Genomic DNA, 25158 nt, shown 5'->3' with positions numbered 1-25158 from the left:
GGCTCCGGGCGGACGCTCGCCCGCCGCTGACGGCCTGGGCCCACCGCCGCCCGGGGGTCACGCCGGGCCGGGCCTGGCCGCGTCGCCCCCGCCGACACCCTTACGTCCTTCCCCTCCCTTCCCTCCCCCCTCCCACCTCCCGGCGGCAGCGCACGTGCCTCGCGGGCGCGCGCCCGTCAGGAGCGGGGCGGCCTCGTCCGCGGTCCCGCCGCACCGGGGCCTTCGCGCCAGCGGGCAGCGAACGGGCCGTGGGTGGGCGCTGCTGGGGCGGGCGGAGCGGCGCCCGGCGGGCGGCGGGCTCGGAGGTGAGCGAGGGGAGGGTTCGGCCAGCGCTGTCCGGCCGCGCTGATGGAGTGGTCGCGACGAGGGTGCGTTGAGGGGGCTGAAGGGATGCTGGCGCGCCTAACTCCGGCCGAAAGTTACCGGCACGGCGGGAGCCGGGTGCGCCGTGTCCGCAAGGGGGTAGCGCTGCTCCGCCCGCCCGCGGCCCCCCTCAACGAGGCGTCCGGAGGGAACTCGGCCGGGGAGCGGGGCTGTCGGGGCGGGGGCGCGCCGACGTCTTTCCGGGAACCGGGCGAATTGCCGCGTATATTTTTCATTATTTAACCAAAGTTTGTCCGAGCAGCTGGCGGAGAACGCCGCAGCCGCCACCGACCCCGCCACCCGCTGCCTTCCATCAGCGTTGCATAGCGCCCCGAGACTGCCGTCGGCCCCAGCTCGTGTTTTGACCGTACCGGGATCCCGGGGCCAGAGGCACTCGGCCGCGGCCTTGCTCGGCGCAGTGCAAGCGGTACGGGGTGTCAGGCCTCCATCTTACAGAGGGTTTGCGTCCTGCCACTGACCAGTAGCTGCCAGAGTCAAGTCGGGGCATTTCCTGTCCCCGCCGGTATCGCCGTGGCCGGGCCCCACAGCTGGAGGTGTTGGTTCGGGGTTTTTCTGCCTTGCTGCTACAGCAAACTCACTGCTCCTTTTTAACCCATTCCTATGCTTTACAGGGAAACCTTTACTGGCTGAGGGCTGTTGTGTCCAGGTCAGGGAGCTTTGGGAGTATGTTTTTGCTGGTGGTTCTTGTTATACAGTAGGTACAGAGCCTCTGTGGGCACAGTCACCCTTGGCTTGCTCCTTGCCTTGCCCAGCAAGGTGGAGGCTGAGGGGAATGCCCTGCAAAAATGTGCGTTTAAGTAGTAGTGGTGACTGTGAGTGCTGTCTGCTTCATCTTTTCTTAATCATTTTGCTGCTCCCAAGTTCATTCATTCCACCTTTCCCGTGGTCTCGGACATCGCCGTGCCTCGTCCTTTTCCCCTTCGCCCTGAAGCAGGTGATTGGCAGTAAAATAGCGACTGGCTAACAGGAGGTAAATGACAGAAGAATCTGCCTGGGCTGGGAAGTTGTGGCTCTTTAGGGGATGGAGGTGGTGTCATTTTTGTGCACCAGCTTTAGTTTTGTTGCTCCTGCGAGTCCACAGCTTTACAGCCTCAAGCAAATGGGTGCACCTTGGTCTGGGCAGGTGGCTGGGCCTTAACGCTTGTTGGATGCAGCTTTGGTCGCAGTTTGCGTTGGCCACTGAATGCCGTGGCCGTTGAGGTGTGCGAGGAGATGGGTCCCCAGCGGCGCTGTCTCTTGTGCTGCAGCCCAGCGCAGGAGATGCTGCAGAAGCCACTGGTATGCCCTGTGTTGAGGCCGTGGTGCGGAAGCTCCCTAGGCTGCTCAGTTCCCAGCTCATTGCTTCCTACCTGTGCTGAGGTGGGAGCTGAGCGTTTCCAGCTGGGCTCAGCACCAGTGCCTGTGGTGTTCTCGTAGTAAGCACACGGAGCAGCTCCCCGCGCTGACCTAGTTCTGGGGTTTATTTCAAGGAGGCAAAGATCTGAGCCATTCATTCCTGAAACTTCAACTCTGCCTGTCAGGAACTTCACTGGGAACGGTTCTAAAGCCTGGCTGCAGCCCAATGCAGGTGCTGGAGGACGAGCAGGAGGCGCTTCAGGGTGTTGGTACTTGGGAGCAGGGCTGCTACTGAGGTGTGCTGCTCCGATCAAAGTGCAGGAGGAAGGAGCCTCGTGAACAGCAGCACACAGCTTCACAGACCTGCAGGTCTTGGCACTTCCCTACTGTGCCCTGGCCAGGACGTCTCGTGCCTGGTGAGCACAGAGCAACCTTGGAGGAAGGTGAGGGTTTGAAGTGAGGCTGGAGTTGCTGTTCTCTGGCTCCAGGAGAGATTTCCATGGTTTGGAAAACTTGGGTGAGTTCCTTCTTCTCTGGTTTCCGCAGGCAGGATATGTTGGGCTTGCTGACCAAGCAGCCCTTTCCATCTCTGCAGCAGAGCTTGTGTGGCTTGTGTCGCTCCTGCTGCGGTTTCTGTGTCTGAACTAGAATGGGAGGGGTGGCCCTCAGAGGTGTTGTCTTGGCAGCTGTGATGGACTTGGTCAAGAGGGTGTCTCTAAGTGGTAAAAAAGGGGTTAGAAAGTGTTCTGAATAGAATGTTGGTGGAGGACCTGCCCGCAGCTTGCTGGGCTCTCAGGGACGGGTGTCTGAAACAGGCCTTCAAAGCACAGCAGAGCCCACGAGGTCAGACACGAGCTGGGTGCTTCGTTGTGCCTACCAGATTCTGCTGTCTGCAGCTGTGGGATTTTGCGCAGGGCAGGAGGTGGGAAAGGCAGTGGATGGCATTTGTCCCATCACTGCCTGTGAGCTGGGGACACTGGGAGAGGTTGAGCAGCTGTGCTGGGGTTGGTGTTGATCCTGACCAAGAATAAAGTTGAGACTTCAGCTTTTAGGGTGTGCTGAGGCACTGTTTGGGCCACAAAGTAGTTTAGGAAACAGACCTGCGGTGTTTGGTTGTTAAACAGCCGATATTTACCTCCCTCCGCAGAGCGTTGCGTAACGTTTACTGCTCAGACAGACCTGGGCTGCTGGGAGCCTGCCCGGTGGGATCCTGCCACACTTCTGTGCTGTGCTCGCCAGCAGGACTCGGTGGTGGCGGCACACGGGTGGCTCTGGCACTCGGTTCAGGCCACTCCTTGCCCCACGGTTTTGCTGAATTGCAGCAGTTGGGATTCCACCAGAATGTCTGTTACCAGAAGCAAAATGCCTTCTGGTGAAGTTCATAAACCCCCTGGGAAGGCTGCGGGCCAGCAGGACAGCTTCAGAGAGAGGACTCCAGCAGCCTTCCCAGCAGTGAGAGCTGTTCTGAGCTCCATTTCTCTGAGCACCTCTGCTGGTGTAGCTGTTTCACATGCAGGGTTCCTGATGTGGGGCATGGGGCTTGTTTAAAGCTCTAGGATCTTAATCCAGCTCCATGTCTCTTCTTGTTAATAAATTTCCCAAAGACTTTGGCTCAAGGGATTCTTGGTTTCTGTGTGTGGGCTTTTAAAGCTTCTTCTGGAGGAAGGTTTCCTGCAGATGTTGTAACTCAGTCTCCTGCATTGGGAAGCAGTTAGGATTCTGTACAAGTAAGGTTAAAACAAATGTTATTAAAATGTCTTTCAGGACTTGGTGCTGGCTTTGTTACTGGTATTTTTTAATGGTGGTTCTTCTCAAATGTCCAGTCCAAGTCTTGCTTGCATTGGTCTGTGTTAGAAGAGGAAAGGGGAGCAGCTCTCCAACCTCTGTCTCGGCAGCCTTCAGAAAGAGGGAGCTGGAATGTGACCTTCCTGGTTTAGTGTCCCTTCTCTCTCTGCTTCAACAAACCAAATACATCTGCAGGAGTGAAAAAAAATCCCACAAGCTCAAACCTTCCCACAGATGGAACGAGGCTGGGGGAGAGCATGGTGGGATACAGTGCTGGGTAATCAGTGCAGGGCTTCCAGCAGAATCCTCCATGTTTTTTGGCTTCCTCTACTACACCTTGCTGAGTTGTCTTTTAGTTCTTCCCCTATCTTTGTGCCCCCTTTGTGCCCCATTTTTGCCTTCCTGTGCCCCCCTGTCCTGTGCTGTGCCCATCTTGGTGTAAGCTCTATGAATTGTGGAAGGTGAAAGTGTTTGCAGGTGCTGGCTTCTGTCTTAACTCCTATTTTTGAGATGTGCAGCACCTGCCCTTTGTCTGAGATGGTGCTGAAGGTGCAGCAGCAGTTCCAGCACTGGGTGAGCAAGAGCAGACTCCCAGTATCACTGGGGCTGGTGAGCAGTGTCCTTGTGTTCTTGTTGCCTCTTCAAGGTGTGTAGATCTTCCTTGTCAGTTCTCTGGATTGGTTTCCAAACTCAAACTGGTCATGGTGTTTAAAAAAAACCCAAGTGAAAATTCCTCCATGGCTAGTGGCTGCCAGGGTGGGTCGTGTACCCAGCCTTGGCCAATCCTTCAGGCTTCTGGCAGGTGTGGTGTTGAGAAGGTTTGGAGTATTGAGAGCTGTATAAATGGTTTTGTTTTGCTAGGCTTGGCTAATGAAATTGATCCCTGCTTGGTTTTGTTGTAGTTGAATTTGATGATGTAGTTTTAGTGAGAACCAAGGGATGAAGGAGCTGATAACAGGTCTGAACTGAGAGGGTTGCTGGAGACAGCGAGCAGTGGCCTCTGTTGCACTTGTCATGCCCAAAAGTCACCCTGTGGAAGTCACCTGTGAACATGCTTAGGAGCTACAGGGAGAGGTCAAAGTGACTGCACTGTGGTAGTGCTCCTAAAGATCGCTGTAAAAGGAACTGCTCCTGGGCACCTCCTGGACTGGTCCAAGTTCTCCTGTGGTTAATGGGGTACTCCAGACTGCTGCCAAAGAGGGGAGAAGAAATGAGGAGCCTGTGAAACAGAGGAGCCAGTGGTGTTGGCTAGGGAAGCAGCCTCCCCAGTGCTGAGCGCAGTAATAAACGTGGTGCCAAAACTAAACAGCTGCCTGTGCAAGACAGAGGACTCTAAGCAGGGCACAGGCACTGTCCTCAAGGGCTGTGCTCTCTGCCCCCAAACACACCTTGGGCAGTTTTGTGTAGTGGTGATGTTTAAATTAAGTTCATTTATATCAGGAAAGTTTCTTCTATGTGGAAGGATAAAGTAGCTTGCAAGTGGTATGTTGGTGGTGAGGAGAAGGGGGATGGTGAAAGGGGCAAGAGAGCTTCAGCTGTGTTTGGATTTCTTATGGGTTTGGGATGGTTTGGAGAGGTTGTCACAGCATCACAGATGTTCCAAGAACCTGGGCAAGGTTCAATAACTTCCTAGAGTGAGTCAATCATGCTTGAGGCCATTCCATTATTCCCTTTTCATCCCATGGTTTTCCTCTTAATCCTCTGGTTTTCCTCTTCCCATTTCCCCACAGGCAGCAGCGGTACAGCTGCACCTGTACTGGTCTGTGTGTTGTCCTCTTCTGTCTGCTCTTCCCTTCCATCCTCCCTCAGCTCTAGATTGCTCCTGGGGCTGCTGGCATCCTTCAGCATCCTTCATGGTGAAGGAGCTGGGTGCTGGCATCCTGTGAAATCTTGCTGGAAAAGCAGCACTGGGGAGCTGGACCTGCTTGTCTTATCTTAGCCACCCTCTATTGATATTTAGAAATCTTCTTCTCTTGCCAAGAGATTTACAACTGTAATCGTCCAAATATTTCTAGCAAACAGACCCAAAGCTGCTGGTTGTGCTTAAACTGCCACTTGTTTACTGATTGAAAAATGCCAGGAACCAAGTTTAACTCTGGGGGGTGGCATGCCAGTGCCTCACGTGTTTGGATCAGGGGCAGTCCCTTGCATTTATTGTTGACAGGCTGAAGTTACTGCTTGTGTCTGTATCCAGAGGGCAGCAGGTGCAAGAGAGGAGGACTTCAGGTGGACTTGGTACCCCCACCCCTAGCCCAGGGCCTTGGCAGAGCCAAATCGGTACCAATATGTAAAAAAATGAATATTCTTCAGAGTAAATGCAGGTACCTTGACTTGAATGTTTGTGACTTCATCCTCTCCGGAGGAGTGACTTACAGGGAGCGTTGCTTTAGGAGCAGCCGAGGAGGCAGAGCACCAGCCCTGCAAGGGCAGGGTGCTGCATCTGGCACCTCTGGCTGTTGCTGTAGTGGCTGCTGAGCTCCCCTGGCTGGAAGGGAGGAGTCACTGCTGCCCAGTTCCCAGGGGCAGGTGATTCCTGGCAGCGCAAGGGGTCCTGTGTCACTTGTGGATGGTGCTGACTGGCCTCTGCCGTGGACAGTGTAGGGAGCAGCACCACTTGATGCCCTCCCTTCCACTTGAGCAGCTGATAATGACCTCCTGGGTTTAGCTGTTTGGTTTATGTGACAGCTCCTATCTGTAACACTTAAACACCTTTTACCTCTCTTGGGAGGTAGTTAAGAAGATGGCCAAGCCTAAGATACTGCTCGATAATAATGGGTTTATAAAGCCTGGCTTTGTGATTTTATGGCTGGTTCTTTATTTGCAGCAGAGGACTGTCTGCAAATCAGCCCCTGATCAGCACCAGTCAGCCTTCACCCTGCTCTCCAGTTACACATTGTATTGACAAGCTGTGGTGGGCAGGTGCTCTGCGGATCTGAATTCCCCTCCTGGATCAGAGAAGATTTAAGAACCAGTTAAAGAGGGGAAAATAAGAAAGGGGGCCGGGGGGGTTGTTTGGAGAGGGGGAGGCAGAGCAGGGGCTCACTGTGTGATTTGCTGTTGTGCGCTTTAAAGTTTTATGGCCCATGTTGCATCCCTGGGGAGGATAAAGTGCAAGGAGCATGAAGAAAGCCATAAACCCACGAAGGGTTTATGTGCTATAATTAATATGGAACTTTCCATGAACTTTATAATAGTTGCACTTTCTTCAGTCACACAAGTTTCTGCTTTGCTGATCAGTGAAGTTGGAGCTTGCCAGTGGAGCTGCAGCTGTGGATTCCCACCCCAATTTCTAACAGGATCCCCTGCAGGCCACTGAATTTCAGCAGACACCTTCCTTATTGTAGCTTCCAGAATTGGCTCTGCATGCCTTGGGAAGCAGTTTTGAGCTGTGGCCAGCTTTGCACTAAAAAAACTCCCACGTCAATACAGCTTTCCTGGCAAATCCTCCCCGTGCAGGCGCAGCTTTGCTTGCAGAAGCACTTTGTGTTGACACTGGGTGGGTTTGCAGAGCACAATGTCAGAAGTCGCACCCATAGCAAAAATAATAGGAGGAAGAAAGTTCAAGTGCAGCCCTGGCCTGGATTTGCACAGTAAAATCCAATAAGCATTGTGAAATTGCAGCTCCTTTTTTTAACTACGGGGGAGATTTTAGCTCTAAATGAATGTGAGCTACTCCCTGTGGAGTGCTGCTGCTCCGGGCTGAGCAGAGGCACCCAGCTCAGTAGCTTTGGCTTCCTCTGGCTTTAGCAGGCCCGTTAGGTTGGCTGGAGAGGACAGATTTTATTCCAAGCAAAGGACAAACAGGGTTTTTTTAGCTCCACTTCCCTGAAGACTACGGTGTTTGGGCTGAGAGCATTGCCATGCTGTTTGTGAGGAACATCAGCAGCAAAGCAGTGGCCGATTCAGAGGAGCAGGAGCTCTTGGCAGCTGCTTTGGAGGTGAGGTGATGGATCTCATGGGGACCTGCTGATGGCAAACCCTTCATGAAGGAAGCCGAGTCGTGGAGCAGAGGTCCGGGGTGACTGAGGTCTGCCAGCACTGGTAGTGCGGCTGGAGGAGCACTCCTCCTGTGCCCAGCTTCTCTTTTTACCTGTTCCTCTGTGTGGGTGCACACCAGCAGGCTGAGGCAAGCTTTGGAGCCTCACAGCTGATTGGCCACCTTCATCCTTTCCCAAGGTCAAACCTGGAACAAAGGTCGTTGAATTTAGGATTCACTTGTCCTAGTCTGATTCTTGTCATTCTGACCATGCTGCAAGAGTGCTCCTTGAGGAAGATCCTGTTGGACTGAGGCAGGCAGAAGTTGTTTTTCCTTGTGCTGAGGGTCTGGGCATGAGGAGAGGTCATCACTAACCACAAATGAAGGAAGTGTTGGTAAGATGCAGTTGCACTACAGGACAGGGACAGTGGCCTTCCAATGCCACAATGACACTGAGGTGTGAGATGCTTACAACAGGAGTTGGAAGGTTTAGAGTCAGCAAGTTCTGATAACTTCTACCAAAACATTTTGAGGGGATCTATTATCCATAGGCACTTTCTGGATTAATAATACTGATAATTGATGACAGTGGAAGAAAGTTAATAAAACGAGCTGAATAATTAGAGGTCTGCCAGCCCTGCAAAATAATGGAATGAATGATAGAGGACTTGACTGATACGGAGGTAAGGGAAAGTAATACAATTAATGTCAATTAAAATGTGCCCATGGAAAATAAGCTGATGAGATGTAACTGGGGATGTAGTTTGGCTGATAAAAGCAATAATGTCTGCTGTAAAATACTTTGCTGCCTTAATGAATTGAATGTAGTGCAATGCAATGTTCTGAATGAGGAGTGCAAGCGGTGTGCAGTTAGCCTGGGGAATGTTAAGTAGGTGCCAGCTGCATCGGGTGGGGGTCTGCAGGTGCAGGGGGGAATGGCTGGGGGCTGCTGGTGCGGCCCTGCCTGCCTCCTTGGTCCTAAGCAGGCTGGTGCCTTTGTGGATAACCCCAAGAGTTGTGACCCATGTGCTTGGGAGGCTTTGAGCGCCAGGGGATGGAGGATCGCCGGCGAGGGTGCCACGCAGAACATCTGCTGGGAGAAGATGTGGCCAAGCAGGGACTGTCTGAGCTGCTCGATGCCGGGGTGCAGAGGACAAGTTGAGAGAACCTTCTTCCTTACTCGTTGCTTAGGTCAGCAAGAGTCAGTACTGTCTGGCTGCTTGCTCACCCAGGAGGGAGCAGGAGCCTGGCAGCCCCTTCGAGTCAGCCCAGTCGAATAGGAAAGGTCCTAGCAGCCCAGGGAGGACTCTGCGCTCGTAAATTCCAGAGCAGCTCACGTTTATCATCCACATCGCTGCTTATCTTGTAAGCTCATCTGCTGTGCTTGCACGAGCAGTTGATTTAACAGCGTTTTGGTTGTTGAACCTGACACAGCCAGCAGCGTAATCAAGCTTTGGCAGCACCAGGGCTGGCTGCTGGTCTGCACTCCACGATGGCTGCAGGATAGGTTCCCCGCTGCCCATGCGGCTCAGGTAGAACTCCTGCCCTGGGTGATTACAGAGGAGCTTTATCCTGCTGCTGGCATCTGCTTAATGATATCCAATGATGAGATGTGCAAAAGGAAAAAGTTAATATCCTTTCCCTGTACACTTCCAAATGGGCAGTGACTGTAAATTACTTCTGTGGGGTACAGTGTCAGTGAATGGTGTCCTTGTACCCTGCTGCTCAGTGCCTGCGCTGCAGAGCCTGAGAGCAGTGCAAGAAGGCAGAGATGGTTTGGAATGGGAACCAACAAAGATGCTGTGCTGCAGCTGGGGTGTCAGCCCTGCTGCTCTGTTTCCTTCCTCTGTGGGCAGTGATGCAGTTCCTGGCTGCTCTGGTTCTTCAAGGGGTGGTGGAGGGGTGACAGGGACACAGTGAAGTGAAATGAATGAGTTGCTGTCCCTGGAGGTGTTCAAGAAAAGACTGGATGAGGCACTTAGTGCCATGATCTCATTGATTGGCTAGGGCTGGGTGCTAGGTTGGACTGGATGAGCTTGGAGCTCTCTTCCAACCTGGTTAATTCTATGAGTCTATGAAATGAGATGCAGTGAATGCTCCTGGGACTTCTGCAGGCTGTGGGTGGACTTCAGAGCCTTGCGGGTCCTTTCTGTTTGGTGAGCAGAATCCACGCAAAACACTGATGTTGGATGCTGCAGAATTGCTGCTTCAGAGACCCCCCCACTGTGCTTGAGCTGTGTAGTTTCCATCCCTCTGTCTTGCTCCCATGTTGAGGAGCCCCATTCAATTCCTGAGCTGTCTGTGGGAGGAAAAGTCCAGTCAGGTGCAGTGCTTTTAGTTTTAAATGAGCTAATAGACCTCGAGTTGCATTTCTGCTGCAGTTTGACAAAATTATAGCAGGTACTGGGGCTCTGTGCTTATTTACTTGCAAATCCTGTCAAGTGTGAACTTCATTTATGGCTTCCCCGGCAGGTCACACTGCTGCGGTCGCAGCTTCCCCAGCGCTGTGTCACCAGTGCTTGTAACGTTTGTCACTGAGGGATATAATAAGCTAAACCAGGCCCAGCTAGGCACACACACACCAACTTCTTGTGCACAAATCCATCAGAGCTCTTCTCAGACTTCGCAGCCTCCAAGAACTGAACAGTTTGTGTTTGGAAGCAGACAGCCATGTTCCTTGCTGTGGCATGTAGCCTGTTGTTTGCCAAGTGGACTTGGGGGGGTTCCAGGCCTGGCAGTGGCTCGAGTATCCTGGTGGAAGCCACCTCTGCTGCTGCGTGCACATCACATGTCTCCTCTTCTTTGCAGATGATCATGGGAACAGCAATGGCAGTCATGTAAAGATCTTTTTACCCAAGAAGCTGCTGGAGTGTCTGCCGAAATGTTCAAGCCTCCCGAAGGAGCGGCACCGTTGGAACACTAACGAGGTAACTCATGGAGCTTCTCTCTCCTTCCTCTGCCCTCTGACACTGTGCTTGTGGACTGTTTCCTGAGTGTGCCATACCAGTTACCAAATGGGATACTGCCTCTGGAATTGGCTGTTGAAATGCTGAGGTCCTCTGACGTGTTGGATGTGAGCTACAGAGCAGGCCTGAAGGCAGGTGTGGAAGCTGACTGCTGCTGCTGGTGTTGTCACTTGTCTCATAGTCAGGTCTTGGGTCCTTTCTGGCAGGTCCAGGATCAGCTCAGATCAGATGGATGTGCTGGTACCAGACTGAACCATGTTCTTGGGTCCTTTCTGGCAGGTCCAGGATCAGCTCAGATCAGATGGGTGTGCTGGTACCAGACTGAACGATGTTTCCTTGTCTTGTGTCAAGAGTTCCAAGCCAAACAAACAGTGCATGTTCCTCCCTGCCAAGCAGGGCCCTGAGAAATGAGTGGCTTGCTCCTGTCTGAGAAACCTGGTTAAGGACCTCCAGAAGTGGACATTCTGCACTGTAATCTAGTGACTCTGCACTGATTTGCCTATCTCCTTTTAATGCATCACAGTCAGATTCTTTGAAATGAAGCAGAAGTGTTTAAGGTTCAGGTGTCTGAGGGCCCAAGGCAAGGCCAAGCAGAGGAACAATTCCAGTAGGTCTGTGATCCCCTGCCTTTAGTCTTTCTGGGCAGCAAGGCTGGGAGCTCCAGGACAGGGCCCACAGTACCACGGCAGTTTGCAGCAATGCTGTTCACTGCCTGTGCTGTGTTGCTGGGAATCATTTCATAGCAGAAGCATCAAGGCTGAGAAATTACTGCAAAGCTCCAGGTAGTGCCTGCCTGTGGCAGGCTGACTGCTCCTGTCCCTCTGATCAATGAGTGGTACCACCTCAGTGTGCTGCCAGAAACCACACTGGTGAGGTTAATGGCTGGAAGAGGCAAGTTGGAAACAGCCAGGCATAGGTCAGTTCACTTCTTTTGCAAAGCTGGGGTCCTTTCCCCTTCTTTTGTCTGAAAGTTGAAAGTCAAGTCTGTGCTTTTGGCACTCTGGGCATGGTGATAGGACTGCCCAGGGCTGTGGACGAGCTGCTGGCAGTAGCTTTTTTCTGTAGCTGGTTTTGTCTTTGGCCCTTTGAGTTGAAATGGAGATGGAGCAAAAGTGGGTTGGGACTTCTGCAGTAGTGTTTGTACAGGTGGGAAGAGGGCACAAAGTGATAACTTCCAGTGGCTGATATATCTCTTTCCTGTGGTGTTTCTGTTGTCCCTAGGTTAGAGCCGTGTATACACTGACATCTGTGAGCCCTCAGCTCTTCTCTTTGAACCGTGTCTGCTGTGTGTATCCTCCCAGGGCACAGAGCATGGGAGGCAAAGTTAACCTTACAGCTGAAAACCTTCACTGGTCATAGGTGTGCTGCAGGGGCAGGCATAGCTGCCTGCCAGCTGTGGTATGCCAGGAGGAGCCTTGGAGTGCCGCCTGCTTTCTGCAGGGCCTGCAGGCACTCTGCAGAGGGGAGGGTGGAAAGGGGTTTGGTACCTGCCAGCACATGGCTGGTGTGGTTTGCCTGGCACCTTAATTCTGAGTGGGTTGTGTGCTAGTGACCACAGATCCCCAGCTGGGTCTTAGAAAGCCAAACCCAGTCCACTTCCATCTCTTTCGGTGCCAGCTTTGTCACACCCATGTGCGTCTCTCCTCCAAAGCCATGCAGTGGGACAAGCAGCTGGCTCGGGAGATGGGGTGGGCTCTAGGCAGGGCTGTCTGCTGGTCTGTGCCAGGTGATGGCTGCACTTTCCCTCATCTCTCAAGGGCAGAGCTTTTCTTGTGGCCACAGAGGTTTAGCCTTCTTAGATCAGAAAAAATGCCATAAAAAAAAGGGCAGAATTTGATGGATGGATGAAAGTCTTGGAAAATGTGTGTTACTTTTGGGGGAGGAAGCAGCTTTGTTTACATGTTTGATTTCCCTCCCAGCTTGGAAACTTAATTCTGTCCAAGTTCTAAAACTCGAACCTTGTGGCAATTGAATGATGGTCCTGGAACCACAGAATGTCTCAGCTGGAAGGGACCCATCAAGTCCAACTCCTTGCTCCTCTCAGGGCTGCCTGAAACCAGCCCGTGGGAGTTAAAAGTGTTTTGTGCAGACTCTCTCTCAATGCTGCCAGGCCTGGTGCCATGGCTGAGGGGAGCCTATCTGAGGGACCAGCCACCCTCCCAGTGAGCAACCCCTTGGTAATGTCCAATCTGAGCTGAGCAACCCCTTGGTAATGTCCATCCTGAGCTTGCCCTGACTCAGCTTCATCCCATTTCCTCCTGGCCTATCGTTGCTCACCACAGAGATCAGCACCTCCCCTTGCCACTGTATCCCCCAGGAGGAAGGCGTAGGCTGCCATGAGGGAACCCCTCAGCCTCCTCCTCTCCAAGCTGAACAAGCTGCCCTTGTCTTCTCCAGGCTGAACAAGCCAAGTGACCTTAGCTGCTCTTCCTAAGTGGAGTGAGACCCAGGGGGAAGTGGGAGGCTGAGGGGGGAAGGTTGTGTTGCATTTTGGTGCTCTGTCCATGCACCTGGTGAAGGCAGGAGCTGCACATGCAGCAGGAAAAGGTGTCTTCAGCACAGCTTGTGGAGTCAGTGCTGTGCCCCGGCTGCCTCACCCACGGGGAGAGTTGCTGAAAGCTGCAAAAGCAAGCACCAAGGCAGTCCAGTCAGGATGTAAGTGACAGCTCTGAAGCTGTCTCACTCCTGTCCTCTCTCAGACAAACCTCAGGGGTCTGGTCTCACCAGAGCCTTCTCCGGAGCACCAGTACCATTGGAACTGCAGCAGGATGAGATGTGGGTTGTGTTTGGAAATGAGAGGACAGCTTGACCCTGTCTGAAACCCTTCAGCCTGGCCTTTCCTGCCTGTGTGTGACCATTTCAGGGAACCTTGAGCATGGCCCTTGGCACCTCTGCGGGAATGGAGCTAAAGCACAACGGTGCCACTGGGAACAGCTGGCAGTGCCAAGGGCATGTGCTGGGCACCAGCCTGGTGGCTCCTCTGCTGATGCACATTTCTTGGATGTGAGCATGGAGTTCGAGGGCAGCTGGGGTTCTTTCCTTTGCTAGGGCATGGCCATGGGAACGCTGCAGATAACTTTCCTGAGCACTTTGATCTGCAGCGGGAGGAGAGCAGGCAGCTGGGGCTGGGCCAGCAGCCAGTGAGAACTGAGGGCTCCTGGGTGGCTTTGCCCTTACTAAGGCAGTGCTGGAGCAGCAGCAGAAGTGGAGCATTTGGAGCTGCTTGGAACACGTTTCTGAGGTGTTTGCTCTCTGTCAGCTGGTGTGGTCTGGGCTGCACTGTTTGATGGAGATGCATTGCCACAGCAGGATGCCAGCTGCCCCGAAGTCAGGCTGAAGTGGGGTTATGTTTCCTGTGCAGGAAGTGTCCCTTCTGATGCCTTTTTTTTAAGCAGAGATACAAATTCACAAGTTTAGCCAAGCAGTTTAATTACAGATTTGCATTTGGGAGCTGCTGGTGGCAGTCTGTGAGCTGAGTGCTGCTCTGAGGGAGGCTGGAGCAGGGATGTTTGCACCATTCCTCACCTCGGGATAAATCAGGTAATTGCCAGAACGTTCTGCAGCGCTCCGTGCACGTGAGGGAGTCCCTGGCTCTCTGGTTTCAGTCCTCCTTCATTTTGAGCTGCTGCAGCGTTGAAGACAGCTCTGGCTGGGTTTGGTGAGTGGATGGGGCAGCCCTCACAGCCTGGTGCTGCCTGGAGCTGGCTGTGCTTGCCAATGCACTCTCAGCCTGGCTTTTGGCAGTGACAGATCTTGGGTCCCGCTCCCCGAGGGACTCTCCCAAAGCAGTGGCCTCGTCCTAACAGATGGTGAAGGTCGCAGGGCCGAGCACAGCTCCTCACTTTGGGCATCTAGAGAGACTGCCACAGGGGATGTCCTGCTGCTTCCCCACGGGTGCCCAGTAGGAGCTCTCGGTGGCGCTGGTGGGTGTGGGAATAACCTTGTCCGTGCACAGTGCTTTGCCAGCAGCAGGATGCAGCTAAAGCTGAGATGCCTTTCATTAGTGGCATTGGTGGCCACAGTCATTAATCATTCTTATAAACACTTAATGGCAGAGTGTGAGAAAGGAGGAAAAGTTCAGCATGGGACAGCTGAAGCACTGCCCAGGGCCTTGTTTCTGACAGGGCTCTGTGTTCCCCGGCACTGCTGGGAGAGGCCCAGAAGTGGTGCAGCAGGGAAGGCAGGAGTGGTGGCTTGGTGTGCCTGGGCTGCTCGCCAGGTCAGCAAGGCCCCGTTCAGTGCGGGACCGGTGCCGACCCCTTGCGCCGTTCAGGCTGAGGTGATGCTCGGTGGTGTGCAAAGACCTCATTGCCCAGAGGAGCTTACTGAGTCGTGGGGCTGACCAAGCAGGTGGCAACAAGTGTCACCCCCCAGGCAGAGCAAGAAGAGGGTGTCTGGCCAGGCCAGTGCCCCGCCCTGCAAAGCTCTCTGGGGAAGTAGAGGCTGGCTGCAGTTTCCTGAGGCCTGTCAGTCGCTCTGGGTGCTTTCTTGTGTGCTTTTCCTCCAGCTGGGGCTAACTCAGCTCAGAGAGTCCCAAAGGCAGGGGCTGGCTGCCTCCAGAGCTCTGGTGCAGAGCACTTGCAGAGCTGGAAGGTCCTTGCAGTCTGCGTCGGCCTGGGGATCTCCCAGGGCAACGAGAATGTTTGATGTTGACTAACTGCCCACGTGGTCACGGAGCATGGAATGTAGTGGCATTGGCAGGTGCCGTTGTTGGAGATTTGCTGCTTTCTGTTCCCCCTGATGGATCCCCTGATGGAGGAGTGGTGAGGAAGCAGCCACTGTTCAGCCTGGGCATCATCCTGTGGGGCATATCCTGCTGCTCCTGGGGGTAGTGCTGAGCTGGGGGTGGGAGAAGCTAATGTGAGGTTTGGAGGATGAAAGGAAGTGTCTAGCTGAGGGCAGAGTGTTTGGAAGCACTGGAGCAGCCGAAGCATCTGCCGGCTCCAGAGGTGGGGGTTGGCTCATGCCCCTTGTCTTGCTGGTGGTGCTGTCCGGTGAGCTGTGATAGCTGGAGAAGGTGCATCCCGCTGGAGAGCTGGGTGCTGGCTCTGCTCTCCAGAGTGTGGGTGCCCTCTGAGGCAGCAGCAGAGGTGTGGGGAAAGCCACCGTGCTCAGAGGAGTTGGAGAAGCCCTGTGATTGCAGGCAGAAGCGGGGTGCCGCTTGGCGCCAGCGAGAAGCTGTGCCCGCACCTGACGGTGCCGTCTGCCACGCGTGGGAGGCCACTCGCTGCCTGCACCACTGAGCTCCGGCTGAGCAGTGCAGGGGATGGAACTCCTTCTGTCACAGAAGCACTTCATTATGGGTTGATGTTGTGAAATTAATGGAATTCTGTGCTTTGCTTAATGTATAAAGCAGAGAATCTGCTGCTGGCTCCGCTCTCCGCTTCCTCAGTCCTGTTTACATCATTAGTAGAGGCTGTGGGCAGGCTCAGGGATGGAGCAGAGCTGAGAGGGTCCCATTCTTGGCATTGTCAAATGAAAGCAGCAGTTCCTGCTGCACTCTTCGTGCTCTCAGAGTGAGGGTCCTTGGCCTCCTCCTAGGAAACTCTGGCTTTCTGCTTGCCTTTTGCTGCACTGCCATGCATCTGTGTGGTTGTGACAAGTGGGCAGGTAATGTGTCAGAGCCCTGACACTAGGCTGAGTCCTGGAAAGCATGGCAGAGAGAGAGGATGTCTTGGTTTGGATAATGTGCTGCCCTCCTGTTTTTTCCCAAAGGAATTTGAGTGAACTAATTAACATTTTTATACTTAATGATGGCTGAATTAAGACCTGGCTTCATCATGAGTTTTAGCAGACTGGATCCTGAGTACTAAATGCCGATGGTGTTTGAGCAGAGCTGTTTGGTGGGGTTTGAGCACCTTGGTCCAGTGGAAGTCATCTCTGTCCATGGCAGGGATGTGGATCTAGAGGATCATCCCTTAAGGCCCCTTCCATCCCAAGCCATTTTGCAGCTGTGTGATTTCCTTCCCTGGCTTTTCGACGTTCATTGTGGCTATCAGAATACCTCTGGATGTTCTTATAGATGGGGAAGCCTCCAGCACTTACTTTGGAATGGGACTGGTTCAGTCTGCTGCAAGCAGTCCTGTGCAGCCCCTATGCTTGTGCTGGAAGGCAGAGGCAGGTCCTGGCTGTGTGCTGCACCGAGTGGGCAAGAACAGTTCTTGAGTGCAGGACAAATCCTCCCTGCAGACCTTAGTGGCTGGTCTGGGTGGAAGAGCCTTTCTGAGGTTTTGCCCTTTTGGGCACCTCCAGGTTCCTCTGCTGAAGAGGTTTTGTGTAGATAACTGCAGTGAGCAGCAGCTGTGGCGTGTCTGGGCATCCGTTCTCTGCCAGAGTGGACTCTGAATCCTTTGTCTGTTGCACACTTAACAGAATGAGAAGTCCCTGTGATGGGTTGAAATTACCCCCAAAATAAAATCACCAGACTGGCTCAGAAAGTTTGGAAGCAAAATCAAGCTGTGCTTTACAAGCAAGCTGAAATCTAAAAGCACAAAATACAGCGAATAAATACAGACACTTACAGTTATTTACCATTCAGAAATCACACAAACTCCCTCAGATTGTTCCCCCACCACTTTGGACAAGGGAGCAAGGGAATAGCTCTCCTCCCAGAGAGAAATCAAGCCCTATTGCTGCTGTCTGCTTAGCCATAACAGGAGTCTCAGCCAAGGTCAGCCAAGCCTGGCGTGGGGACTAGCCAGAGCCAGGAAGAGAAAAGGGAGAAGGAGCAGTTCGTTTAGCAGATTGTATGCTGGAGCAGCAGGCGAATGGAGTGGTAGAGACTTATCTGTTGTTTCCTTTTGTTTCCAATACCTTCTTTTATTTACTTTTTTACTATTTTTTTTCTACTCAACATCTTTGGGATTTTCCTATTTCTTGTTTATCATTTAGAACCAAGCTAGAAGGTTAGTTTTAAACCCCCACGGTGCCATAGATTGCTGTAGAAGTGTGGGAAGATGAGGCTGGAACATGATTCCCTCCCGCTGCTGAGCCTGGTGTGCATTTCCTGACCTGCATCCCCTGCTGGGGCTCATCCTTTGTAGCAGTCCCTGGTGATTCTGAAGTATCAGGAGAGAAGGTGCAACCCGGTATGGGATGATTAAGAAGCTGGAGCTAGCAGTGGTGTAAACCCCTCCTCTCCCGTGAGAGGATCGGCAGTGCGTTGCTTCGATGGTAATTCAGCTGCTCAGCTGCAGGAGCACCACCAGCAGTGGCAGAGCCTGCTGCATCACACACACGGGTCTGCCTTACCCAGCCCTCACTGAGGTCCTCACTGGCACCTTGCAGGAGTTGAGCTTCGTGCTGCAGTTCACAAGGAAAATGTTACAGCAAAGTCAGTTTACAAAGTCTGTCAAAGTGCCTCTGCCAGGGCCTAACACATACAAACAGAAATGAGTAGGCTCAGTTGTTGCAATGGATGGGAGCTGAGGTTATTGCATTTCATAAGTGGCCCTGTGTTTGCTGCTTCCAAGGGTGTCTGTTCCATTCTGAAGAGAAAAATCAGGGGATTCAGAGGGCAAAACTAGAAGTTAGGTATGACCAAACAATTAGTGCCAAGAAAAGTGAAGATTTTGCATCACAGAAAGAACTGAGAGGGCAACCAGACTGGTTCGTGCTGGAGGAGTGATCACTGCAGGGACAAGGTGTGCTAGGGGCAGAGTGGGAGCAGGGAGGGGAGGAACTGAAGAAAGTCGTTGAGTGCATCCATGTGTTCTGCCCGGCTGTGCAGCCAGGGCTGTGGGCTGTGCAGGGGGCAGGGAGCTGCTCAGCTGGTGGGCAGCACAGAGGAGATAGGGGAGTGCTGGTGGGGGGCTGTGGGGCTCTGTCTCACGTGTGACTGGAGGCAGACCCTGTCCCAGCGAAAATGTCCCGGGTGATTTAAAACCCACTTTTCAGTAACCTGCCTGAGAAGTGGGCAGGGGGCCTCAGGCTCACGTTGTGGCTGTGGCACTCAGTGCCCATCTCCCACCTGTGAGGAATTCCTGAGCCGTGGGCTCTTCCAGGTCGTGATTTGTGTTCGGTCCTTCTGGACATGGTTAGCTGCTGAGTCACTGCAAGGCTGTGTCTTTGTCAAATTATTTCTAAGTCATTTGGTCTCCAAACAGCTTTTCTGCAAGCTGAGGTTGTCTTGCACATCTGTGGTGGGAATGGAGGTGACTGGAATCAGCCTCAGCAGCCAGCTGAATGCCAGAGGAGGAGCTGACTTCGGCTGAGTTCACAGCAGTCAGGATTGATGAATGTTGGAAATCATGGCAAGAACTTGGCTTTAACTCCAGCCTGTGGCAGCACCTTCAGCAGGAGGGTTTCCAGACACTGCTGCTGAGGGGCGTGTTGCAGTCCAGACCTTCCCACTTTATCCGTCGGGCTCTAGGAGCCAAGTCCCAGCAGGGGTGGTGCGGGGAGCCGGGATGAGCTTGCTGGAGAAAGGTCCAGGTGCAGAGGTCATTGCACCCAGCTGGGAGGGGGATGATTCGCTGTCACTGGTCGCCTCTTTGCCTTACAGAGACACCTCAGATGGGACAGGATTTGTTTCTTGATTTCAAGTATGAGGCTGTTTTGTTCCGCGTGAAAGGGTGCCCAAACCTGAGGCCTTGGCAGGCAGGAGGAGAGATGCTGGAATGGAGAGGGCTGCAGTGCCCTTGGTGGGTGCTGCTCCCAAAGTTATCTGATGTAAATATTACGCTCGCTGCATACATTTAGTGTAGATAATTGGCTGCATCTTGCTCGGAGATGGGGACCAAAGGCTTTTTATAGCCTCTGTGTAATTGAAATTCCAGGAGGAGAGGCCTTTGTCTGGGTAACCACCTCTGAATTACTGTTTCATTGTAGCTCTGAAGCAGCCCTGCGGTGTCAGGAGTTCAGCCTGCGTGTGGCACTGCCTGCCACCTGCCCACAGTCACCAGCAGTAAAGCAAACTCTTCACAAAGAGCACCCAGTGCTGCCCTGGAAACACGGGAGCCAAAAGCTGCTTGGCCAGCCACTGGTGCCCTGACCCAGCGGCCGAAAGCTGCCGAGTGGCAGCTCTGTGCCACCAGCTGGGCCCTGGAGCTGGGCTGGTGCTAGCCCAGCTGTGAGAGCACACCTTGGCTGATGAGCAAGCAGTGCAGTAGGATGGAAGGAGAGAGGGGCTTAGAGAAGCCACTCTGCAGGGGGCTGTAGCCCAGGAGCGCTGACGCTGTGTGCAGTGGGAGCAGGGCGGCGGCGGGCGCTGCCTGGGCTGTGTGTGCTGTGGGAGCTGTGCTGGGGTCCACGGGAGGTGCTGCTTTTACTCACTGAAGCTCCTTTGTTTTGCAGAGATCTTGATGCAGACGCCTTTTGGATTTCTTTTTAATAATGTGTGACCCTTCACCTTTGATCCCTTGACCTGCATTACTTTGGTAACCATTTCATTTTTTAATTTCATTTCATTTTTATGTTTGGTGTGCAAGCTGTAACATTTCACCTTTTTGAACTGTAGCCTTCTTTGACCTCCCCAAATGTCTTTTTTTTTTTCCTATGAGGATATGTAATGTTGGTTTTGCTTGAATAAAAGTGATTTCACTTGTTAAAGGAAATAAAGTATGTAATTCTCATTGGCCTTTGCTTCTTTTAAGTTGAACTGTGTGTATGTTTCTTGCATAGTGCATTACTTTTTTTTCACCCAGTACTTAATCTCTAATTTATTTTGCTATTTCTGTACATTTTTGGTTTTAGTTTGCATTTCCCCTGCAGTTCTTTTGGTTAGTAAAACATACACTGCTGTGTCCATCCCCATCCATCCTGCCCCCCACCTCCCACCCCCTTCTCAATAGCTTGAAGTAATCAGGGAGCATTTAAGACACTTTTATGAACAAGAAATATTCTTTATCATTAACATTTTATTCCCTGTCCTGGAGATAACTTTTCCTAACCAGCAGCTTCAAACTGAGAGCTGTTTTAATAAAAGATTAGACTTAAGACCAAAGCTGAAGCTCATTTTATGTTTGCTTAGACATCACCACCCCAGCCAAAGGAAAGTTATCAATGCTGTGCCCAGAGCCAGTGCTGCATGCCCAGGATGGGAAAGCCCCAAGTTCCCTCCACTTTTCTGCCTGCAGGGTACTGGCATCTGAGACAGGTTTGGGCCAGATTCTATTTCTGTCTGGTAAACGATGGTGTGAAATCCACTGAGCACAGCCCACTGAAGTACAGATTATTTTTTAAGTGTCTCATTATTTTCTTCTCTAACATTTAATGCTGAAGTTTTAATTGCACACAGATGAAGCTGCTAAATGAGCACTGAAATGGATTTAGGTCTTCTTGGAGCCCTGTTGCTGCTTATAAAACTTTACATCGTTCATTAGAACCACAGATTAAAACGGCAGTGAGCTGCTCACACACTGCTCAGGCTGGCTCCAGTGACCTTGCTTGGTCACTGCTCCTCTCTGGCCTCTGCTGGAGGAAACTGCAGCCCACCTGAAAGGCCTCCTGCTGGTACCTTCCTTGCAGAGGCTGGAGCCAGCCCTACTGCAGTGAAGCTGAGGCCCAGCTGCCTCTTTGAGCCACAGGTACCCTGCAAGAATTAGAAGTTCAAGCTCCAGCAGGTTTGACCCCTGCAGTGGGGACACACCAGGTTCTGTCAGGAAGTATCTCCTGTTTGTAGTGAGCTTCTGTGCTTGTGGAGATAATTCTTGCAGCACTGATCGTTGTGCCTAGCCAGCCAGATCTCCCACTGGCAGCTTCCTTCCCTGGGGCTTGCAGCCCCCTGTTCAAGTAACAAAGCAGCCAGAGCAGCACTCTCAGCGTGCTGCTGCCCAGTGTCTCCTCCCTGGGACTGGACATGTTGCTCTTTAAGCCAGAGCTAGGAGCCAGGAGGAGCAGTGGCAGCCTCCATCCCTGTCTTGAAGTGTTCAGGTGGTTTTCCCCTTGTCTCCTCCTGTTGTCAGATTTAGCTGTAATAGTTTCTCTAGGCCTGGAAGTACAGTTCTGGTGTCTAAGGCTCCCACTCTGGCATCCAGCCTGGTTTGGAGAGCTGGGATTTGGCTTTTACCTGGGTGTTAATGCTGCCTGTCAGCCTGAGAAATAAGAGCCTCCAGAATCAGCTCCTGTTATTGCTCCACTCTCCAGAACAGGGTTTGTAAAACTTGGTGGAAAAAAAATTATTTCCTTTGCCCAAGAAAACTTGAAGAATATTTTTCTCCTCCTGGTAACACATATTTTACATCAACAGCAGCTAGATGTGAATGCCTTGACTTTCTAGGAAAGCAATTTTTAAACTCCCTTTATTTAGGCATCTGGAAAGCCAAGGGAATCTCCCTCCTCTGCACAGAGGGTTGGTGAGGAAGAAGGCAGTGGAATAAATGTGTGTAGTGATGGGAACTGGAGTCATAAATGTAACCCCCACGAGGTTGAAAGCTGGCCAGAGTTTTTTGCTTCAGGGAGTATTTTGCCATGCCCTCCCTGGCATCTTTGCATAAGGAGGCAGCTGGGTGAACCCCACGAGGTGTTTGGGGCACTATGATACCATCTTCCCAGGGTTTGTGTCAGGTGCAGGTGGTGATTCGCAGAAATGGGTCTTGTGAGTGTGGATTATGCTTGGTTAGCTACTGCACGGGCGGCCAGGGTGCTAGAGCTGCTGAGGGTGGAGGAGGCAGAGCCCCCGGGGCAGGGAGGGCAGGACTTGTGCTCGGTATCCTGTTGCAGTAAAGAGCTGATCCGTTAACCCTGTGAGAGCTTTGCCCTTACCCCAGATCAGGGCTTGCTGCTAGGTGACAGGGGGTGATCCCAGCAACAGTTGTCCCTTCCATGGCAAGAGATGAAAAGCTTCATCTGTTTTTCTGAGGTGGTTCTTTACTGAACAGGAACCAAAATAACCGTTTTCATCAAAAACTTAAAAGGACTACACAGAAGCTGCAAAACATTGGCAGGGCAAAATGTTTGTCTGTTTAAATATTAAGAGAATGCTCTGCTGAGAGGTTTGCTCCTGCTTAGGAGGCTTTCCTGTTAGTCAAGGACAGAAAATGAGTAGCAACCACTCCTGAAACAAGCCTGAAGCTTGAAATATGTGCAGTGTCTGTACTGCCAGGTGCCTGTGTGTGCTGAGCTTAACAAGGCTGAGTGGTTGAAAGGGCATCCTTGGCACCCTGGCCAGGTTCAGAACACGGCCAGTTCAGCTAGGGTGGGATTGGGCTAGTCTGCTTTCTTCATCCCGTCAGCCGTGTGTGCTGCCCAGTGCCAGGACAGGCGTGGGCAGCAGGCACACAGGGCTGGCTTCGGTCTGGGCTCTGAGTAGCACCTGCGGCAGGCAGCATAGGCAGACGTTGAGCTTCTCTGTTGGCAGCAGAACGGCCAAGGTGCAGGGTGACAGCAAGCAGGACGTGCTGCTAACCCTTCCACACGCTCCGTGTGGGATCTGCCTCTGCCCGGCAACCTTAACAAAGGGGCAGCCTTCCCCACGGTGAGCCTGGGGGCTGGTGGCTCCCGGGTGAGGATCCTGTTGCCGCGGTGCCGGGAGGGGCGGGGGAGGGAAGCCGGAGTGCGGCTCAGCCCGGCGGGAGCGCGGTGCCCTGCTGCTGGCTTGGGGAATTCCTCCTGCGGGGCTGGGGGATCTCTGGCTTCTCCCCTGCTTGCTGCTCTGTCTGGATATTGTTTTGCAAAGTCCTTAAATAATTTAATTAGGGCTTCCGCTTTAATCTTTGCATTCTCTGAACGCATTAAGGTCTTTGGTCGCTGGAGAGGTGAGCAGTGCCGCTGGGCAGCCTTCCCTGGCTCGGGCTTGTGCTTCGCTGTGACTCTGCCCCCGGACTAGAACTCCTGTAGCCGTGGGGGCGCCGTGTGTGGCTTTCTTGCGTGTGCTGGAGCGCGGGGTTCTCTGGCTTCCCTCCACTCTTAGCTGCAGACCTCGGGTGGGAAAACGTTCGGTGATAAAAATGTGTTTTTATTTCTCCTTCAGGTTTGGCTTGTCTGCTTTTCAGCTCTTCTAGACATTGGAAATCCCAGTTTGTGTTTGTTTTCTCTGGATTCCTTCCCACAAGACAGAAGTGAATTCAGCCTGGATTGTTGGGGAGAGCCTTGGCTGGGAGTGAGGATAATTGCAGTGTCTGGCTGTGCCACAGATTTACTGATGATTTCTTTTAAGTTATTCACCTGCACTGTATCGGTTTCCTCAGCTGTAAAAATTGGGTAATTACCTCCATTGTAAAATGTTATGGGGTCTGCTGGTAATTATATGAATGAAGTGCTAATTACAGTGATTATTACTTGGACCTAGCCTAGATCTGGGTGATGTTCCTGTTGTGATGAATGCCTGAAACAAACACCACAACTTGACTTGCCTGTCTCCTGCTCTTGGCGAGGGCCCTGGAGGGGCAGCCTGCGGCTCTGCAGTGTGCTGGGAGGGGCTTCCATGTGCCCACTCAGCGCAGGCTCTTAACCCCCCCATCGGTGGTCCTGCTGCACTAGCAGGGTGCTGGGCTGCTGAGAGGCAAGGAGTTGCTTTTGCAGTAGCTGGATCCACGTGTGGGTTGGCAATGAGTGGCTGTGCTCTGGCATTCACTTTTCCTCTTGGAGATGTGTAGAAGGAAGAAGATTTGGAACGGTGCCCTTTGGGACACCAGTTAGGTTGGGGCCGATCTGTGCCCTGTCTCGTGGCTTCCAGGGTTCCTTTGGAAGAGCTGACCTTGATGCCCACTGAGCAAGGCTGGGAAGTGCAGGAAGAACAAGTGGTCTTTGAGGTAGCAGTGGAGTCTTGTCATCCTGACAACATTGCTGCTGCTGCTAGGATGTGCCTGAAGTCTCTGACAGTAGCAATAATGAGTAATGCCTTGCTTTTGTCAACGTTAAGAGGCTCCTACCCAATGCCAGCCTTCCCCAGGCACACATTTCATGGCACAGTAGCAGCCAAAGTTGTGTTCTTGGTTCTCTTGCTGCAGTTCCTGCCTGCTCTGTTATGCCATGGCTCGGTCTGCCTTTCTGGGTTCTGCTGGATGGATTTCAGATGTTCTTGCTGCATGCTGCATGAGTGAGTTGATCCATGTGCACTGCAGGTCTTGTGTGATGAGTCCCATGGAGAGGGACATTTTATAAAGATCTGTGGTGACAGGATAAGGACCAATGGTTTGAAACCAGGGCAGGGGAGATTTAGATTGGACGTTAGGAAGAAATACTTTACTGTGAGAGTGGTGAGACACTGGAATGGGCTGCCCAGAGAAGCTGTGGTTGCTTCATCCCTGGAAGTGTCTAAGACCAGACCAGAGGAGGCTTTGAGCACTGTGGTCTAGCTGGGGGTGTCCCCGCCCATGGCAGGGGGTTGGAACTGAGTGGTCTTTGAGGTCCCCTCCACCTGAAGCCATTCTAGGATTCACTACATACCCTAGAGGATGATCAATAATTGAGATGTGAGAAGTTCTCAGCTCTGATTTTATGGTGGGCAGGTCTGTGCTGGCTGTGGGATTTCTGCGTCTCAGCAGCACTGAGTGCTGTAAATCCTTGCTGTAAGGAACCTGCAAACTTTTTTCTAGCCTGTCAGCGTTCAGTAGTGTAACAATTACAGACTGGCTCGGTGTTCCTGCTGGAGAAGCTGATGAGCTCTCTGGTTTACACCGCAGTGGCAAAGTGCTGCAGAAAGCCGTTGAAGCTGATAAAAATTATTGCCATCTGAATGAAAATGCAGTGTCCCCATGCAAACCGACAGACGTGCCACAGTGTCAGTGATGTCCAGATCAGGTGCTGCTGAGTGGAGATTTCTCTGCTCCT

At 52.6% G+C, this 25158-nt stretch overlaps 1 protein-coding gene and 1 long non-coding RNA gene across 13 annotated transcripts in view; both read left to right on the top strand.

Moving 5' to 3' along the window:
• CAMTA1 (calmodulin binding transcription activator 1) overlaps nucleotides 1–25158 on the top strand; it is a 260782-nt gene that overhangs the window by 15968 nt on the left and 219656 nt on the right. For all 12 annotated transcript variants that reach the window (XR_010308514.1, XM_064171818.1, XM_064171817.1 and 9 more), the window contains one exon: nucleotides 10289–10407. Coding sequence is in view for 11 of the 12 variants with exons in the window: in XM_064171818.1 (XP_064027888.1) it covers nucleotides 10289–10407 (119 nt within the window). In the remaining variant the exon portion in view is untranslated. The remainder of the gene's footprint in view (nucleotides 1–10288; nucleotides 10408–25158) is intronic.
• Nucleotides 22957–23673, top strand: LOC135190542 (uncharacterized). The gene is made up of 2 exons (XR_010308561.1): nucleotides 22957–23141; nucleotides 23357–23673. It is a non-coding gene; the product is annotated as an uncharacterized LOC135190542 (long non-coding RNA).

This window comes from Pogoniulus pusillus, chromosome 36 (assembly GCF_015220805.1).
Source record: "Pogoniulus pusillus isolate bPogPus1 chromosome 36, bPogPus1.pri, whole genome shotgun sequence".
Lineage (NCBI taxonomy): Eukaryota > Metazoa > Chordata > Aves > Piciformes > Lybiidae > Pogoniulus > Pogoniulus pusillus.
The sequence above is the reverse complement of the archived record's forward strand: the minus strand, read 5'-3'. Positions and strand labels throughout refer to the sequence as shown.